Below are 19,231 nucleotides of genomic sequence, written 5' to 3'. Positions count from 1 at the left end.
CGTGCAGGCAGCAGCCTACAGAAATGTCCATGCTGTAGAAGTGTGAACAAGTTTCCATTGATCTCATCCACTTACTCCCACTTAACCTTCAATTAGTTGGATTCCATACACATTTTAAGGACTGATTGTGCAGCGTTGGATTGAGACACTGAATTGCTTTAGCCAAAGAGTCGCTTTGTCATACAGTACCAGTCAAAAGTTTAGACACACCTATTCATTCAAGGGTTTTTAAAAAAATGTATTACTTTTTTCTACATTGTGGAATAATAGTGAAGACATCTCAACTATTAAATAACACATATTGAATCATGTAGTGACCAGAAAAGTGTTAAATGAATCAAAATATATTGAAGATTCTTCAAAGTAGCCACCCTTGTCCATGATGACAGCTTTGTACACTCTTGGCATTCTCTCAACCAACTTCACCTGGAATGCTTTTCCAACAGTCTTGAAGGAGTTCCCACATATGCTGAGCACTTGTTGGCTGCTTTTCCTTCACTTTGCGGTCCAACTCATCCCAAACCATCTTAATTGGGTTGAGGTCATGTGATTGGAGGCCAGGTCATCTGATTAATCACTCTCCTTCTTCGTCAAATAGCCCCTGAGCTTGGAGGTGTATTGGATCATTGTCCTGTTGAAAGACAAATGTTAGTCCCACTAAGCGCAAACCAGATGGGATGGCATATCGCTGCAGAATGCTGTGGTAGCCGTGCTGGTTAAGTATTCCTTGAATTCTAAATAAATCACAGACAGTGTCACCAGCAAAGCACCCCCACACCATCACACCTCCTCCATGCTTTACGGTGGGAACCACATATGCAGAGATCATCCGTTCACCTACTGCGTCTCACAAAGACGCAGCGTTTGGATCCAAAAATCTTTCATTTGGACTCATCAGACCAAAGGACAGATTTCCACCGGTCTAATGTCATTGCTCGTTTCTTGGCCCAAGCAAGTCTCTTCTTAATATTGGTGTCCTTTTAGTAGTGTTTTTTTTGTTGCAGCAATTCAACCATGAAGGCCTGATTTTCATCTTAACAGTTGATGCTGAGATGTGTCTGTTACTTGCACTCTGTGAAGCATTTATTTGGGCTGCCATCTGAGGTGCAGTTTTATATAATGAACTTATCCACTGCAGGAGAGGTAACTTTGGGTCTTCCTTTCTTGTGGCGGTCCTAATGAGAGCCAGTTTCATCATAGTGCTTGATGGTTTTTGCAACTGCACTTGAAGAAACTTTCAAAGTTCTTGATGTTCCGCATTGACTGACCTTCATGTCTTAAAGTAATGATGGACTGTCATTTCTCTTAGCTTATTTGAGCTGTTCTTTCCATAATATGGACTTGGTATTTTACCAAATAGGGCTATTTTCTGTATACCACCCCTACCTTGTCACAACCCAGCTGATTGTCTCAAACGCATTAAGAAAGAAAGTAATTCCACAAATGAACTTTTAAGAAGGCACACCTGCCAATTAAAATGCATTCCAGGTGACAACCTCATGAAGCTGGTTGAGAGAATGCTAAGACAGTACAAAGCTGTCAAGGCAAAGGGTGGCTGCTTTGAAAAATCTAAATTATAAAATAGATTTTGATTTAACAGTTTTTGGGTTACTACGTGATTCCATACATGTTATTTCAAAGTTGTAATGTCTTCACGATTATTCTACAATAGTACAAATAAAGACAAACCCTGGAATGAGTAGGTGTGTCCGAACTTTTGACTGGTACTGTAAATCCAAGGTGGGGGCACCGAGGGGGGTATCAAGAGGTTAGAGGTCCCTGGCCAGGGTAGGATGGGTATAGAGGGTTTAAAGGCAGGTTGAAGGGGATATTGGGATTGGCCACGGGTGCTGATGTAACTAGTGGTAATTAGGAGTAATCCCATAGACTCAAGTTTCAATGGTGACGTGGTCGGAGTAAACACTAGGCTGCTGGGTTACGGGGGTGAGTCAACACAAAACAAGCTGCCGTTGATGTTGACGGCACCTCTGCCCTCGGTCAGAGCTAGAGTTATCTCGGCACCCAAAACCACTTCAGCTATCCTTGTGCCAGATCTGTTTGTGCTGTCATGTCAACTCTTTGTCATGCCGAAAGGATAGCACAAGCAGATCTGGGACCAGGCTAGATATCAGCTAATCAATTTAACAGTTTAATGTCAAGGTTGGGATGAGAAGTGGCGGAGGGATCTCCAAGGTCATTGTAACAGTGCACAACAAAGCAATAGCGAACATGAACATTTGACAATTTCAGAACCGGTCTGTATTATGGAGTCAACAGTGATTTTAGAAGTGTAAGGAAAGACAACATGCCTTATATACAAACCTCATGGACTCTGAAATGTATTCAATTTAATTCAAAAAGCTTTATTGTCCATCAAATGTACATAAGAAAGAAATGGTCTTTTGACATCAAATCTTATTTGCCACATGCGACAAATACAACGGGTGTAGACCTTACCGTAAAATGCTTACTTACAAGCCCTTTAACTCTTATTTTTCTTAATACTGCATTGTTGGTTAAGAAAATATTTACTAAATAAACTAAAGTAAAAGAGCAACAATAAAATAACAGTAACGAGGCTATATACGGGGTACCGGTACCAAGTCAATTGTGTGGGGGTACAGATTCGTCGAGGTAATATGTAAAGTTGAAGTCGGAAGTTTACATACACCTTAGCCAAATACATTTAAACACAGTTTTTCACAATTCCTGACATTTAATCCGAGTAAAAATTCCCTGTTTTGGGTCCGTTAGGATCACCACTTCATTTAAGAATGTTAAATGTCACAATAATAGTAGAGAGAATGATTTATTACAGTTTTTATTTCTTTCATCACATTCCCAGTGAGTCAGATGTTTACATACACCCAATTAGTATTTGGTAGCATTGCCTTTTAAATTGATTAATTTGGGTCAAATGTTTCGGGTAGCCTTCCACAAGCTTCCCACAATAAGTTGGGTAAATTTGGCCCATTCTTCCTGACAGAGCTGGTGTAACAGAGGCAGATTTGTTGGCCTCCTTGCTTGCACATGCTTTTTCAGTTCTGGCCACAAATTTCCTATAGGATCGAGGTCAGGGCTTTGTGATTGCCACTCCAATACCTTGACTTTGTTTTCCTTAAGCTATTTTGCCACAACTTTGGAAGTATGCTTGGGGGTCATTTTCCATTTGGAAGACCAAGCTTTAACTTCCTGGCTGATTTCTTGAGATGTTGCTTCAGTATATCCACATAACTTCCCTACCTCATGATGCTATCTATTTTGTGAAGTGCACCAGTCCATCCTGCAGCAAATCACCCCCACAACATGATGCTGCCACCCCTGTGCATCACGGTTGGGATGGTCTTCTATGGCTTGCAAGCCTCCCCCTTTTTCCTCCAAACATAACGATGGTCATTATGGCCAAACAGTTCTATTTTTGTTTCATCAGACCAGAGGACATTTCTCCAAAAAGTACGATCTTTGTCCCCATGTGCAGTTGCAAACCGTATTCTGTTTTTTTTAATGGAGGTTTTGGGGCAGTGGTTTCTTCCTTGCTGAGCGGCCTTTCAGGTTATGTCGATATTGGACTCGTTTTACTGTGGATATAGATACTTTTGTACATGTTTCCTCCAGCATCTTCACAAGGTCCTTTGCTGTTGTTCTGGGATTGATTTGTACTTTTGGCACCAAAGTATGTTCATCTGTAGGAGACAGAATGCGTCTCCTTCCTTAGCGACATGATGGTCCCCTGGTGTTTATACTGGCACACTATTGTTTGTACAGATGAACTTGGTACCTTCAGGCATTTGGAAATTGCTCCCAAGGATGAACCAGACTTGTGGAGGTCTGCAATTTTTCTTTTCTGAGGTCTTGGCTGATTTCTTTTGATTTTCCCATGATGTCAAGCAAAGAGGCACTGAGTTTGAAGGTAGGTCTTGAAATACATCCACAGGTACACCTCCAATTGACTCAAATGATGTCAGTTAGCCTAACGGAAGCTTCTAAAGCCATGAAATCATTTTCTGGAATTGTCCAAGCTGTTTAAAGGCACAGTCAACTTGAATGTGAATGTAATCGTCTGACCCACTGGAATTGTGATACAGTGAATTATAAGTGAAATAATCTGTCTGTTAACAATTGTAGGAAAAATTACGTGTCATGCACAAAGCAGATGTCCTAACCGACTTGCCAAAACTATAGTTTGTTAACAAGAAATTTGTGGAGTTGAAAAACGAGTTTTAATGGCTCCAACCTAAGTGCATGCAAACTTCCGACTTCAACTCTACATGTAGGTAGGGGAAAAGTGACTATGCATAGATGATAAACAGTGAGTAGCAGCAGCCTAAACGGGGGGGTTCAATGCAAGTAGTCCGGGTCGCCATTTGATTAGCTGGTCAGCGGTCTTATGGCTTTGGAGGTAAAACCTGTTAAGAAGCCTTTTGGATCTGGACTTGGATTGATTTGAGTCTCGTTTATCGTTGCATTCTATTGTCATTGGATGGGGCTATTCTGAGTGAACGTGACAGCAAATAATGCTATTCCTTATATTCCGGGTGCCACCGTCTTTCTTTGTGTGGTCTCTAACGACAATATGTTTGTGTGTTTGTGCGCGTATGTGTACCAGGAGTGTGAGCAGCTGCAGAAGATGTACGCTTTCCCCCAGGACGAGAGGCTGCTTGAGCACACACAACAACAGCATTTCCTGTACCAGCAGGAGCAGCAGATTCTACACCAGCAGATACAGGTCACTGTGACACACACCGACATGGACACACACACACGCACACACACACACACACACAGAGAGAACGACACGCGCACTGCATGGTTTGTACCAGTTGGAGCAGCAGATTCTACACCAGCAGATACAGGTCACTGTGACACACACCGACATGGACACACACACGCACACACACACACACACACACAGAGAACGACACGCGCACTGCATGGTTTGTATCAGCGGGAGCAGCGTTTTCTACACTAGCAGATGCAAGTCACCATGACCCTAGCCTTGACATTTCTGTCCCCATCTCTTCTCTCTCTGAAGACACCATGAAAGGCTGGTCGATGTGACACAAATACAGTAAACACTTGCCATGATGTGTTCCTAAATAGTTTTTCCATTGTCTGAATCTTTCTCCCCCTTCTGCAGGCCCTGTCTTTGGGACACGGAGAGTGCCAGCCCAGTCACCTTACCCACCAGCTCCAGAGGTGAGAACACCACACACACAACAACTCTGAGCGAGAGACTAATGATAATCATTAGTGACTAAAAACAATACATTTATTTTTAGACACCTTGGTTCAAAATCACACACTCAATGGCAATTGTCTGCTAAACACATGTAGTGCAGCTCAGAGAAGCTCCACCAACAAGCCAGGCTTTTGTGCCGCTCTATTAATGAGTGTTATTTACATCCCTGTCTGTTCTCTCCCTTCCCTCAGGTTGCGTATCCAGCCCTCCAGCCCACCGCCTACACATGCCAGCAACCACTTGTTCAGACAGCCCAATCAGAGTCCCCCTCCAACAGCGATGATGCAGGGCCATGGTGAGTTCTAACTCCACCCCTTAGCCTTACTTGTCTTTCTTTATTAGACTAAAGGACGATAAAGGTCAATATGACTCAATTGTTAATGATCCCTTATTAGGACGAAGTGATGGTTGAAATAGCCAGTTTGTAGGTACAGTAGCTCTCTTCTGACTGACTGATCTCTCCCTCCTTCCCACAGGTGTGCCATCAGCGGTTCAGTACCAGCACGGCCCCGCCCTCTATCAGCCCTCCAGCGGGAGTCCTCCCCCTTGCGGCCTGCGCCCCGTCACCCTGCCTCCGCAGCAGCAGCCCTGCTCCTCTTCCCGTGGCGGGGGCGTCCCCATGCCCCAGCAGCAAGTGACTATCCAGGTGCAAGAGGTGGAGCTGGGAGGGGGCGGGGCCCAACAGCGCCAGCAGCATGCCTTCCTTTCCACGCCGTGTGCCCACCGGGTCCTGGGGAAGCAGCTGAGTGCAGACAACGCCGAGACCCACAGGTGACCCTCACACCGCTGCTCACTTTGTGCCTGAACCGGCATGCCTTTGCACATCTTTTTCTGCCAGCACTTTTTTTCAACTTTCATGTTCTTCAATTCTGTGTTTTGGACTTTCTTTGTGAATTCTTCCATTTCATTTTTCTCCCCACCTTTTTATTTTTCGTTTTCATAATGTTCACAGTTTTTGTAGATTTCAGTCTCTCATACCTCAGTCAACCCTAGGAAACCATGTTCCTGAAGCCAAAAACTCACTCATAGTAGAGTTTTATAAACTGTGTTGCCCGTGGCACCCTATTCCCTATATGGTGAACCATTTTAGACCATGTGCCCTGATCAAAGTACTCTATATAACAGGGGTGTCAAACATATGGGCCCATCAGCTCATTCAATCCTGTCCTTTTGAAAACAATCTAGACAGTCGGGGATCATAGAAAATCCCAAAAGCTATGGATAGATGCTTATGTTATGTTTTGCACATTTTGACTGTGAGGAAATATAACCAACGTTAGGTGTGGCCCTTGGGACCTCGGGGAAGACTGAATGCGACCCGCAGGGAAAATTCTTTAGACACTCCTGCCATTTAGTGACACACAGAGTCTTACACCTGATAGGCTAGTGGACTTCAGACACATCCTTGTGGGTTTTTACATTGAGAAATACCGTTGATAACGGTATTATTATTGATAACCCAAAACAACGTACTTGGCTGAAGAAGAAGAAGAAGAAGAAGACGTCACCACCTGAATCCTCCACTGAGATTGGCTGACTAAAATGGACGTAGGTGGTGGGATGACTGCTAACGGCAGTAGTGTCACCAGACTGTAGGAGCTATAGGCAGCTCTGCACCTACCAGTCTGTGTTGTATTTAGCCAAGCTTGGCAGTTACATCATCCTTTGATTTTCTTGTCATTTCCTCTGGAAAAGCTACAGCATTTGTGTGTATTTTACGGCTTGCACACCCCTCAGTGGACTTGTGACCTTTAAAACCGTACGGGTTTCTGTGCTGATTTTGACCCATAATAGCGGGGTTGCAACCACAGTGTTGCAGTTAAGTGTAGAAGAACATGTCGAACTGTATTGTCACTATCAGGTAGACATATTTGTGTTTTGTGACATACTCCTCTCATACTGTTCATAAATAACTCCTTTCAGTTTTATACTACTAATAATAATAACTCATGTTTTTCTTGTATACTTCCTTAATCCAGAATACTATCTCAATGGTATATTTAGTTTTTTTCCTCGAAGAACTCTCTCAGTATTTGCTGGAGTTTGTGTTGGACGGTACATTTGGTTGCAAATGGCATTAGCTGACTATTCTCCCTCTCTTCCCTGGGTCCCTAACTCCCCAGTCGCAGCCTCGGACGGTTCAACACATACGACCAGGCCGCCTTCAACAACCCCCATCTGTTCAGTGAGGGATCTCGGGCCTCGGGGGTGGTGGGTGGCTACAACCCCTACCTCCAGGGGACCTCCCTTAAGGTGCCAGGGATGGAGGCCTACCAGGGTGGGGTGGTCGGTGGGGCCGGAGGCGGAGGCTACGGGAGCCCCTCTGCCCTGCAGCAGGCTCTCCTCTCCCCCACCCCCCTGGAGTACCGGCCCCAGCAGCACGTCACCCCCACCCTACAGGGTCTCCTCTCCCCCCGCCACTCCCTGACGGGCCACGCCGACCCCCGCCTGCCCCCCCAGGACCTGGCCTCCTTACTGAAGAGGCAGAGCCCTCGACCGGCACCCCCCACACCCCCCAATGTGCCCCAGGACTACGGGGAGATGCTGCTGCGCCAGCTCGGCCAAGGGGAGTCTCTGGAGCCGGGGAGCCCCTACCAACACCTCCTCCAGATCATGCCCCTAGACGTCCAGCCACCCAGCCTACCCCACTCTGAGAGCATGGAGGAGGATGACCTGCCGCCCGGCTACCATGAGGGCCTCCTGGCCAAGGCCCAAGGCTGTGGGGACGGCCATGACCTACTGGGCCCCCCCCGGGGAGGGACGCCCCCCTACAACTCCCCCACACACAGACACGGCTACATCAGAAGCACCACCACGACCAGAGGTAATGGCCAAGCAGGCTCAACCACAGACGTAGAACCTAGTCATTCTATTTCTGTAGTCTCAAACAGCTTTCACGTCACTGATTGTTAATATTCGCATGCGTTTTACACGCTCTCCTGCTTCGGTTGGACAAGCTACAGTCTACATTGTTAACTTCACTAATCCCTGCCTCCTCCTCTCCCCCCCTTCCAGACAATGAGCATGTTGACTGCAGGACCCAGGGGCAGCAGGTTATGGAGCAGGGCGTGCCTGACCATAATGGAGTGGGCTACTCCACCAGGGTCCCCCAGGGGGACGGCTATCGGCCCCGGGGCCAGCTACAGCGCCACCACACCATCCAGACCAGCGACGACGCCTATGTGAGTTTCTCACGGTGCCATAATGTGCTCTGTTTGGGACCTTAGAAATAGAATGTACAGAATTTCTCAGCCTCTTATGTAGATCTCAAACGATTGGATAGTTTCAATGGATAGGTCTTAATTTACCTAGCCTATCAGAGGGCACGATGCACCGTGTTGCTCATACCTATCTTTTCAGATCTGTATGGCATGCCTAGGGGTAGGGACTAGGGGTTGATTTGGAATTGAACATTGCGTGCATTTATGTACTTAACGTGTCTTTCTGTACCTTCTCAGGACCAGGCCGAGCCCATGACTGGGATGAGCCTATTGGCTGGCAAGGCTCTGAGCTCCGCCCGCATGTCTGACATCCTCAACCAATCACCTCTGACAGGAAGCCAGCAGCTCCACCAGCGGGAAGAGTCGGGTCAGTGTCACATACACACACCAAATGGGTTAAAGTGAGTGAAACATGGCAGACTCGGTCAAATGTGAACTCTTTAAAATAATTTCTATCACATGACTAATGTATAGTGTAATATGTGTCATTTTAGCAGATGCTTCTATCAAAAACAACTTACAGGGTCAGCCATAGTAATACACCGCCCCTGAAGCAAATTAGGGTTAAGTGCCTTGCGTAAGGGCACACCGACAGATTTTCACCTTGATGGCTCGGTTATTCGAACCAGCGGCCTTTTGGTTATTGGCCCAACGTCCTAACCGCTAGGCTACCTGCCGCCCAACTGAGCCACGGAGGATCATGCTCATGCACTCACAATACCCACCAAATACCTGCCTTGAACATGGAGGAGTTCTTCATTCTGACAGGCTGTGTGTGTGTTTTCTCCTGGCAGTATGTGACGTGGAGGGAGAGCTCCACGCTGGAGCCTGCTACCCGTCGTCCTGCACCAGCAACATCCTCCACAGCTACAAACCCCCAGACCTGCAGTACAGCATGGAGCAGGCCGGGGTCTAGCACGGGTACGCACATGCACTTAGCCTGCGTCCCAAATGGTGCCCTATTCCTTGTGTAGTGCACTACGTCTGACCAGGGCCTTTGACCAGTAGTGCACTATATAGGGAATTGAGAGCCATTTTGGACAATCTTACAGTATGACTCTGTTGCACTACACTCCGTCTACAGTGAGTGAATGTCTGTAGCCAGACTCATGTCAATGGTTGTCCATACTGTTGTCACTGTTTGTTAATGCTGTTCTTAGATCAACTGTCAGTTAGTTAAACCTTACTTTTGCCAGGCAGGTCATTTTTGGCCTGATTCTCATTCACAGTACCGACTTTGTTGGTCAAGAGGTGAACATGATAAAGCACAGTACTTGACCTGTTAGTGCTCCTAGCTAGGGGATATCGAGGGTGAATCTCAATAGTATTACCTTGGTTCCTCACATCCTCTTTCACCGCCTTCTCTAAGTGCACTGGAGGAGAAGGACCGTGGGGAGGAACCTCAGATCTGCTCTTTCAATGTGTTTTGAGATGAGGGCAAGATGAGGGAAAGACAATTGGGATTCACCCCTAGCGTTAACTCTGTCCCTCTGTGTTCTCTCTCTCCTAGGAGCGTGTCCTGTGTATAAAGGTCCACATCAGCCACCTGTGTTGAGCAGCATCACGCCAAACCGCCATTGTCTGTCTGGAGGGGGCACTCTCTGTCAGTCCTGGGGGAAGGCAGGCTGCCTGCAGGCTGCAGTCCGGGGTGGGTGGGAGGGGATTGGCTGGGTGAGGGGAGTCGGTCCAATGCCAGCATTCTGTTCTGCACAGCCATCTAGCAAGCATTGCCATCATTGGCTCTCTCCATTCCTGCTCTTCCATCCGATTGGATAGATTGGGCTCTGCCACCCCCATTCACTTCTTCCTTCCTACCCCTTGTTGTCCCCCTCCCCCAACTGTTGCCATAGCAACATACTCATGCACCTCAATGTCCCAGGCAGTCATACAGGCAAAATATATAGATCACATAAACATACACGTGCAAACACTCAGCCACAAACCCAAAGTATTCACACCAAGTCTGTGCGTGGGGATTCCTGTGAGGTTCTGTCCGCTCCTCCCTCTCCCCTCCGCTGTATTCCGGTGGACCATTCCGGAGCGGACTGTGATCTCAGATCCTATGAGGCTCTCTCTCAGAATGACCCATTACGTTGGGCTTGCGGGGATGGGTTTGGTTCAGGCTCAGGGGTGCTAAAAAAAACAAACAATGGAGCTCAGTGACATCAAGGATTGCACAGCACAACCAGCTCTCATTTTTACATTTTATTTTCCTGTTCTGTCGTTCTTTTTCTTAATTGTTTTTAAAATTAATTTTTACGGCTAATGTTCATCTAGAAGTTATGATCATTATTGTTACTATTATTGTTATTACTGTTTACTGTAAAATAAGTTTTATTGTTATTATGATTATAATGACAATTATTATTAAAGAAAAAAAAATGTTCTGTGTTGCAAGGAGGACAACATTTTAGTTTTGATTACTTACGTAATTCTGCACTTTCAGTTCAATGCTATCTTTTATTCTTCTCCCTGTTTACCCTCTCATACTGCCTGTTCCTTTTCTCACTCCCCTGTTCTCTCATGTTTTATGCCCTTCTCCCCCCCTGTTCTTCATTCCATCCTTCCTCCCTCTTTTTCCACTCCCCATCACTCCCCTGCCCCCTCTTGTGACAGTGTGGCATTGTGGGTAGTTTTAACTGACATTCTTCCCCTTCCTCCTCTGTACAGCGACACCATGTATAGATTGCAATTTCTGTATCATATTTTTGGGGGGAGGTGTTGGGGAGGCATTTTTATATTGTTATTATTTTGTATTTTTGGATGTCTTCAGATGTCAAATTTCTTTTATTTTTTTATTTTAGGGGGAATATTGAGATTTTTAGCCAAAAGAGTACAGGGAGAAGTCTCCTTCATTGTCATAAAAAAATATTGTTCTAAGTGTTTTATTATCGAGACACTTGAAGAGGAGAGTGATTATTTGTGTTACTTTTTATCATTTCAATCATTGATGCCGTTGCCATTGTTATCGTTCTCTGCTTTTTAGGGGTAGATTTTGCAGGCAAGGGGTTGTAGGGTGGTTCGGTGCTGGGAGTGCAGAAAATGAAATGGAGTGGAACTGTAATATAGCTGACATATCATCCCCATCATCATCATAAGACATTTAGAGGTGGAGAGAGAAAGAACCCTTCTCCTCTCGCTCCCCCAATCTGCAGTGGTACCCTCCGTCGCCGACCTCATCGCCCCCCTTATTGGCCGACACACAATGGACATAGCTTCTCCTCCCGACTCTGGCCCCGCTACGGCCACATCTCCAGGAGGAGACTACTACTCTGCACATGTGCTGCCTCCCTTTTCTATCTCTTTCTCGCTCTCTCATTCCCTCCCTTTGTCACATGATCAGCAAGTGAGACCTACTCCAGCCCCAATACTGGATTCAGTCCTCCATCGCTTCAGAAGGAGAGAAATGAGGAACTGACCATATGCTGAGCGGTCTCGAGTTTTGACCCCAACGCAGTATGTACAGTTCAGATAGTGTATCCTCCCCCTTGTCCGCAAGGACTCCCAGTGCATCATGGTCCAGCGAGGGACTGTGTGTGTGTTGCTGATGAGGGACCACCTCCTCGTTTTCTTCTTCCTTATCTGTTTCTGTCTGACTTCCCCCTCATCGTCTGTAAACCAGGTCTCTGCTCGGCACCTGTATCCTATGTTCTCTTTTTCTATCCTTTCATTTTTTTAATCTTTTTTTTTTTAGTACAAAAATACTAAAGTGCAACAATGATTAAATAGAATTCCAACCAAACTGAGATGAATTAAATAAATATATATAAATAAATAATTTAAAAAGACAATGTGTTTGGGTGATGTTCGATGCGTTTAAGGAATCTGTATACCACCTGTGTGGAAAGTTTGCTTGTATTAATGCTCGTCTTTTGCCAGTCTGAATGTCATACTGATTGACTCGATAGAAAAGATAGAAGTTATTGTAATGCAGTTGAGGAGAAGACTTAATGATGGTCAAACATGTACACCGACGGCAAACATCTTTATGCACCATTGTAACAGGGCTGCTTTCTATTCCAGTTCAATAAAGTCAATTCAGAAATTAAACAGACATTCCCACTGGAATTGGAATTTCAGTTTACTTCCTCAATTGACTGCATTTAAAAATGATCAACCCTGACATATACTCCAGATTTGACAGTATGTGATACATTGGGCACAAACCTGAAATCCTCATGGGTGAGAAGAATAACTCCACTAGTTGTATTTGTCAGATTTAAGGAAAGGACCTATTTGCCACTGACACAGGAGCACTGTAGGGATGAATGGGGATCATTGGGTAAGCTATTGATCTACATCCCTCTCTCTACCTCTGTGCTGCAGTGCTCTGTGATCATCTTCTTTGGTCTGTCTGTAGAGCTGCACTGCAGTTGCTTTTCAGGCAACGGTAGCTGAGCACAGATCTATGGGAGCCCTGTAGTATTATAATAGGGGAGGGGCAGGCAGGGATGCTGCTATTGGAAGATGGACAAGGATTATGGATACATTTAGTCCCTGTGCCTTAAGACTGACACCTTGCCCCCTCATCACTCTCCTTCCAGCCATCTCGCCCACCTTGGAATACATGGCTAGTGGCTCATTAAATGACGGATGCATTGCGTAGCTTGTCCCATTTTCCTCTCGCTCCCCCTCTCCCCTTGTTATCTGTGTGGCGACAGCATGACTGCCTGCGTCAGCCACTAAATGCTGCTTGCTGCAGTCGAAGGATCGTGTGTGTGTGTAGTTGAGTGAGCCGGGGGGGGGGGGGGGGGGGGGGGGCTGCCTATCGTCTCCTCTACTACCCTACCCAGCATGCATGGAGGACCGACAGGCCACCGCCTGTGCCGAGAGAGAGAGAGAGAGGGAGAGGAATGGGGGAAGAAAGATTAGGACTGTTATGTGTTGTTTGTTGGTGTATCTGAGTTTGAAAGACAGTGCTGTGTGCATTGCTGTGTATGTGTTTGGGTGGGTGTGTTTAAGGACACTGCATGCATCCCTGCACAGCAGATTAAGTGTGTTGTGCAGAGTCTAGCCCACTCTTGTCCGTTACTCCCTTCAATCCTTCGTGCCTGTGCTTGTTATGATGACAAGCTTCCACTCCTCTATTTACTAGACTGATTGCACAATTGTTGATTTGGGGAATACTATTCTCATGCCGTCAGCTTTATATGTTGATGTCATGCTTACATTCCTGCTTTAGTGGAAGGCATTGATCATGTGACTATGACCATCCGGGATTAATAGTATCAGGCGTTTTGTCATTTCTGGTGCCTTTTCACACATTCATTTGCATATGTGTGGTGTGAAATCCCGGACTTCTTTTAAACAGGCCTGTGTTTTTAATCTACTGATGGAGACCTACTCAGAATTCACACTGCAGCTCCTCACAAATCAAATTTGGACAGCCAGCAAATGATTGAATACTTTGGATTCAGGGTCTATTTGTGAGGAGCATAATCAACTCTTGCTCTACCTCTCCTCGTCACTGTTCATTGTGTCTTTATATGCCTATGGTCCCATGTGGCTCAGTTGGGAGAGCATGGCACTTGCAACGCCATTGTTGTGGGTTCGATTCCCACAGGGGACCAAAAACAAAAAAAGTATGGAAATGTATGATCTCACTACTGTACGTTGCTCTGGATAAGAGTGTCTGCTAAATTACTCAAATGTAAAAAATAATTTGAAATGCACTTAGGCTATTTCTGTGTCTTTCATAGACTGTTGTATCCTCTCTGATTGGCTGTTCCTTTGTATTTTTTAATGCATTGTCCAAGAAGCTACTGCTCCTCTGTTGACATTCTGTTCACATTAGTTGTTTATCTGTCTCAACTTGTGTTCACCACATTCTCTTTGTCTCTCATAGGGATCTATCCTCTTTATTCCGGTGTGTTTTTACTGTCTTCGTTCCAGTTTCTTTCCTTCTGTCAGTGTTTTCTTGTCTTTCTTTCTAGGGCTAATGTAATTCTTACATGTCAGTGTTCGCTCTCTCGCACTCTCTCCCTGTCTTGTTTCTGTCTGTTTGTCCACCTCTGTTTTCCTTGTCATTCTCTTGTCTGTGTAATCCCTCTATTCAGTCACTGGAGAGCAATCACTGTCCTGTCCTGTCCCGTCCGTCCGTCCGTCTGTCTCTGTCTTAGCAGCTGGGTGTTGGTGGTCCTGTGGACGAGCATGGAGTGTCTGATGCAAGGGCCAGGCACCACTGTCCTGCTGCTACACACTTTGGCTTGCGCATGGACAGGTCAGTAACAAGACTGGATCATGGAAAATATACCACCACACAGTATACTACTCAGTACTTTATGAGTTACAATATATTGATTAAGGATAAAGATTCTCATGAGAAACAGATGAAAAGTACATTTAAATGGACACTGGGGTTCAAGTGCACATATTTTGAACATATAAACTTCTCTACATCCAGGTGCGATCGAACATGATCCCAAGATTGATGGACGGCATCAGGCTGCACTAACACTGAAAGAGAATGTCACCTACAAGTTCAACTGCCAGTCAGAGGGTTGGAATCCTAATGCCCCGCCCCTGCTGACGTGGTATCTCAACGGGAAGCGACAGAGACAGCCGGCAGACAAACGGACACCTGGGCGCCTGGTGATGACATCAGTGGAGGAGTCTGGGCTGCTCAAATCGGACTCCAAGCACAACATCACCTTCTCTCTAAGAGCCAGGAAGTGGGATACAGAGCTGGTGTGTGCCGCCTCCAGCCCTCGCAGTGGAGAGAGCTACAACTCCACCGTCACCCTCAATGTGCAGTGTCAGGAGGCTCGTTGAATGATCTACTGATGTGTTGTGGGGAATGTGTTTATATGGTTATATCTTGTGGCTGTTAAGGTGTCATAACCAAATACAGTATTAACCCCAGTCCTTCTGCCTACTCAGATCTTCTCATTGAATATCAATATCCAATATGATCCCACCACTGTAGGTTATTTAGACCCAGTAATATTGAACTGATGTGATGCTCAGTTTCCCTCGATTTGTTATGTTCCCATACCTTTTCTATCCCAGTCCTGCCGGAGATTCTGCGTGTAAACGCTCACTACACTGAAACCTCAAACCCTGGCCTCTCCCTGGTCCTCTTTGCCTTGGTACGGTCCAACCCTCCTGCCCACATCACCTGGGTGGACCAGTCTGGCCAGCTGGTGGCCAACACATCGGACTTCCTCATCCTGGACTCGCGGAGCTACCCTTGGCTGACCAATCACACGCTGCAGGTCACCCTGAGCAGTCTATCAGGGAACGTCTCTGTGAACACCAGCAACAGTGTCGTTGCAGCTCAGAGCAACCTAGCTCTGGCAGGTCGTTATCACTTTTACCCTTTTCTCACTATGGTACCGAACCAGACTGTCTTGCAAAGGGTGGACGCGTAACCAGGCCACCTGAGCATAGCTTGGTTTGGCCCAGCTCGGTTCCACTCAATAGTGTGAAAAGCCCCTTTTTCTACTACAGTCCTGTATCTCTATTCTCCAGTGTTCCTCCAGTCCAGGGTGGAGGTGCCGGTGCTGGGCATCCTGACAGGGGGCGCAGTGGGCTTCATTACCCTTCTCATCCTCTGTCTTCTGCACAAGGGAAAGACCGTCATCGGTGAGACAGGGGAGCAAGGAGGGTGGGAGGAACTGTTGTATTTTCATGATTCAATGAATGAGGTACTTTAAGTCTCTGAAAAATGTCTGTGCCTGTCCTTTTTCAGATGAGCCAGTCGAGATTATAATGGCGGTAGAATGGTAACGTACATTATTTGGCTAGTTTATCTGTTGTTTGTGTCAGTTGTCAGCGTAGGTGTGGGTTTAAAATGTGTCTTTCTTTGAATATGAAAAAAAAAGGTAAAGTGGGAGGGAGTATGAAAATGTCTGCATTCACCACTACTGTAAGTTGCTCTGGATAAGAGCGTCTGGTAAAATGACTAAGATGTAATACCTACGTATTGTATTCAATGGTATATATTTATGCATGAGCATGCTCCTCTGTTTGTATTTACAGTACAGTATATAAGGCAAGTGTCTGTATAATAATATACTTTACATGTATGTATATGTATTCACTAGGAAACAAACGGAAGCACACAGGCCAAAACGGGGAGGGGCATACCTGAACTTATCCAAGAAGAGACTGATTTTCATTGCTTTGGTTTGCGACGGTGTGCACTAATGAATACACCCCATGATTCTTGTTTCAGTGTCGAATCACCTACTATGAAGGTAGACAAGATATACCTACCCAGAGAGAACATGTCCTTCCAACATGCAACTCAAGGACCTCAGCACCCTGCGTAAAGGTAAGACACTACTGCTGAGAGACAGATACCTCATTAGAACCGAGGTAGAAGTCTCATCAATGGTGCAAAGCAATTCCAAAACAGGAAACAGAGTGGCCATGTTGGTGCCCTGGGCATTGGCACCTGTCCCGGTGGTCTTTTCCATGACTCCATCCCATCTGTTATTCTACCTCCTCATCACTATGTCACTCTGTAGCACGAGAGGCCGCCAAACACCACCTTGGGGAAAAGATGAGCGAGGAAGAGGAGGATCTGTCTGCTGCCTATGCTGTGAGGGGTAAGACAGGGTTCAGAAGTTTAGGGTTAGCTTACCTGTTGAATGGAAATGAGTTGGCCCACTCCACACTAATGTAATGTTACATATTTTCAGGCTGTTACAAAGGGTGTGTGTGTGTGTGTGTGTGTGTGTGTGTGTAACTATTGTTTGTGTGTATATACCGTGCACCACATATGTCCATCCGTACATTGTTATAAAGTTTGTTGTTGACACCCCCTCCAGGCTTTGCCCGGTACTCCATGGTGGGCGACATCTAATAAGGTAAACAGCAAGAGCAGTGATGAGATCTCTGACTACTATGCCACAGTCCCACCACTGGGTGGTCAAACCACAGTTCAACCAGCCAATAGGAACCTGTGAACAACTGCCTGTCAGCCAATCTCATCTTCAAAAAGGACCAATAGAGATGCTGAGATGATTACAGGCGGAAACCAGCAAGAGAAACCGATCAGGGAGATACCATAGGTAGCTATCTCACTCTGGGTTTATCCAGATGAACCTATTACAGCAGGTAATCACATTCCAACTTGATTCAGTTAAAATCAGAAACCCAGAATATCAGGTCCTATGTTAATTGTTTAGTGTATTTCAAGCTGACTGGAATAAATCTGTAGCCTGGTCCTATATCTGTTTGTGCTGTCTCTCTGTTTGGTGTGACAATATGTCATGAACAGATCTGGGACCAGGCTAATAACTCTGACTGCCATGAACTGAATCATCAAAAGGTGCAGTTGTAGAATCAAGTTAACGCATTTAGATGGCTCTAAACACCTAAACTGATGCTCCATGTGGGAAGTATACTGTGGCTCTAAACACCTAAACTGATGCTCCATGTGGGAAGTATACTGTGGCTCTAAACACCTAAACTGATGCTCAGTGTGGGAAGTATACTGTGGCTCTAAACACCTAAACTGATGCTCAGTGTGGGAAGTATACTGTGGCTCTAAACACCTAAACTGATGCTCAGTGTGGGAAGTATACTGTAACAGTGTTTTAGATGGCTCTAAACACCTAAACTGATGCTCAGTGTGGGAAGGATACTGTACCAGTGTTTTAGATGGTTTACACTGACTGACAACTACCACATCTCTGGTCCTGAACGTCTCTAAAACGGAACTAAAACTATTGTATTTGGTACAAATCCTTCCTTGCTAGACCTCAGCTGAATCTGGTAATGAATGGTTTGGCTGTTGAACAAGTTGAGAAGACTAAATTACTTAATGTTACTTTAGATAGTAAACTGTTGTGGTCAAAACATATAGATTCAATGGTTGTAAAGATGGGGAGAAGTCTGGCCGTAATAAAGAGATGCTCTGCTTTGACACACACTCCAAAAAGCAAGTTCTGCAGGCTCTAGTTTAGTCTTATCTTGATTATTGTCCGGTCGTGTGGTTGAATGCTGCAAGGAAAGACCTAGTTAAGCTGCAGCTGGCCCAGAACAGAGCGGCACGTCTTGCTCTTCACTGTAATCAGAGGGCTGATATAAATACTATGCATGCCAGTCTCTCTTGGCTAAGAGTTGAGGAGAGACTGACATCACCTCTTCTATTTATAAGCTGCTTTTGCAACAGCTAATGGGGATCCTAATAAAATACCAAATACCAAATCTCCATATACTACAGTCTGTTGATCACATACCATAACCATAAACTCCTGTTGCATTACAGAATGCTTCATGTTCTTTGTATATCATAAGAATGTCCAAGACAATTTATGTGAACTGATATTTTTCTATGGATATATACATAAACAATAGATATTTCTCTAAAAGTATATAACGTGTACATGTACATTTGTATTTATATGTATATGTGTATAAAATACATCTAATTAAGATTAATATGACTATGGATTTGACTATGGACAGTCAATTCTGCTTTTGCTTTTATTTAACCAGCAGGGGGCACTAATCTTACCCTGTCAAATACCCAGGTTGGAGACTTAAGAAATCAACTGTCTATTGATTTACATATAATGGTCTATCTTCTTGTCATATTAATGCTGTCATAGGTCAGCTGTGCTTTGCAGGTCAGGACTGGGCAGCATCAGGGGACAGTGCAGGGCTGGCCTTCACTGATTCTGCTGTAATGGAGCTAGTGTTAGCCCATATCAGTGTGCTGAGCCAGTGGGAGGAAATGCAGCCTGACAATTATATCTCAGATTGTGTTCATTTGACACTGATGGTAGGGAATTGATTCTGCTCTATCTTTTATGGTTCT

The 19,231-nt window shown here is 45.4% G+C and overlaps 1 protein-coding gene, 1 non-coding gene and 1 pseudogene across 5 annotated transcripts in view; all 3 read left to right on the top strand.

The window, feature by feature from the left end:
• The window catches only part of LOC139385584 (serine/threonine-protein kinase SIK3 homolog), a 54,730-nt gene extending 43,888 nt beyond the window's left edge, over window positions 1–10,842 (top strand). For 2 of the 4 annotated variants that reach the window (XM_071130765.1, XM_071130764.1), the window contains 9 exons: window positions 4,600–4,726; window positions 5,138–5,196; window positions 5,431–5,534; window positions 5,716–6,010; window positions 7,363–8,063; window positions 8,255–8,421; window positions 8,698–8,827; window positions 9,255–9,381; window positions 9,971–10,102. In XM_071130765.1, the coding sequence (XP_070986866.1) occupies window positions 4,600–4,726; window positions 5,138–5,196; window positions 5,431–5,534; window positions 5,716–6,010; window positions 7,363–8,063; window positions 8,255–8,421; window positions 8,698–8,827; window positions 9,255–9,376 (1,705 nt within the window). In that variant the 3' untranslated portion in view covers window positions 9,377–9,381; window positions 9,971–10,102. Of the gene's footprint in view, window positions 1–4,599; window positions 4,727–5,137; window positions 5,197–5,430; window positions 5,535–5,715; window positions 6,011–7,362; window positions 8,064–8,254; window positions 8,422–8,697; window positions 8,828–9,254; window positions 9,382–9,970 lie in introns of all 4 variants that reach the window. The other 2 variants (XM_071130763.1, XM_071130766.1) reach the window with 2 other exon arrangements.
• A 1,886-nt stretch (window positions 10,843–12,728) lies between these two features.
• On the top strand, window positions 12,729–17,854 carry LOC139385408 (transmembrane protein 25-like; annotated as a pseudogene).
• Window positions 13,955–14,030, top strand: trnaa-ugc (transfer RNA alanine (anticodon UGC)). Its single transcript has one exon. It is a non-coding gene; the product is annotated as a tRNA-Ala (tRNA).
• Window positions 17,855–19,231: the final 1,377 nt, after the last annotated feature.

Source organism: Oncorhynchus clarkii, chromosome 27 (assembly GCF_045791955.1).
Source record: "Oncorhynchus clarkii lewisi isolate Uvic-CL-2024 chromosome 27, UVic_Ocla_1.0, whole genome shotgun sequence".
NCBI lineage: Eukaryota > Metazoa > Chordata > Actinopteri > Salmoniformes > Salmonidae > Oncorhynchus > Oncorhynchus clarkii.
Note: the sequence above shows the minus strand (reverse complement) of the source record. Positions and strands in the feature narration are given on the sequence as shown.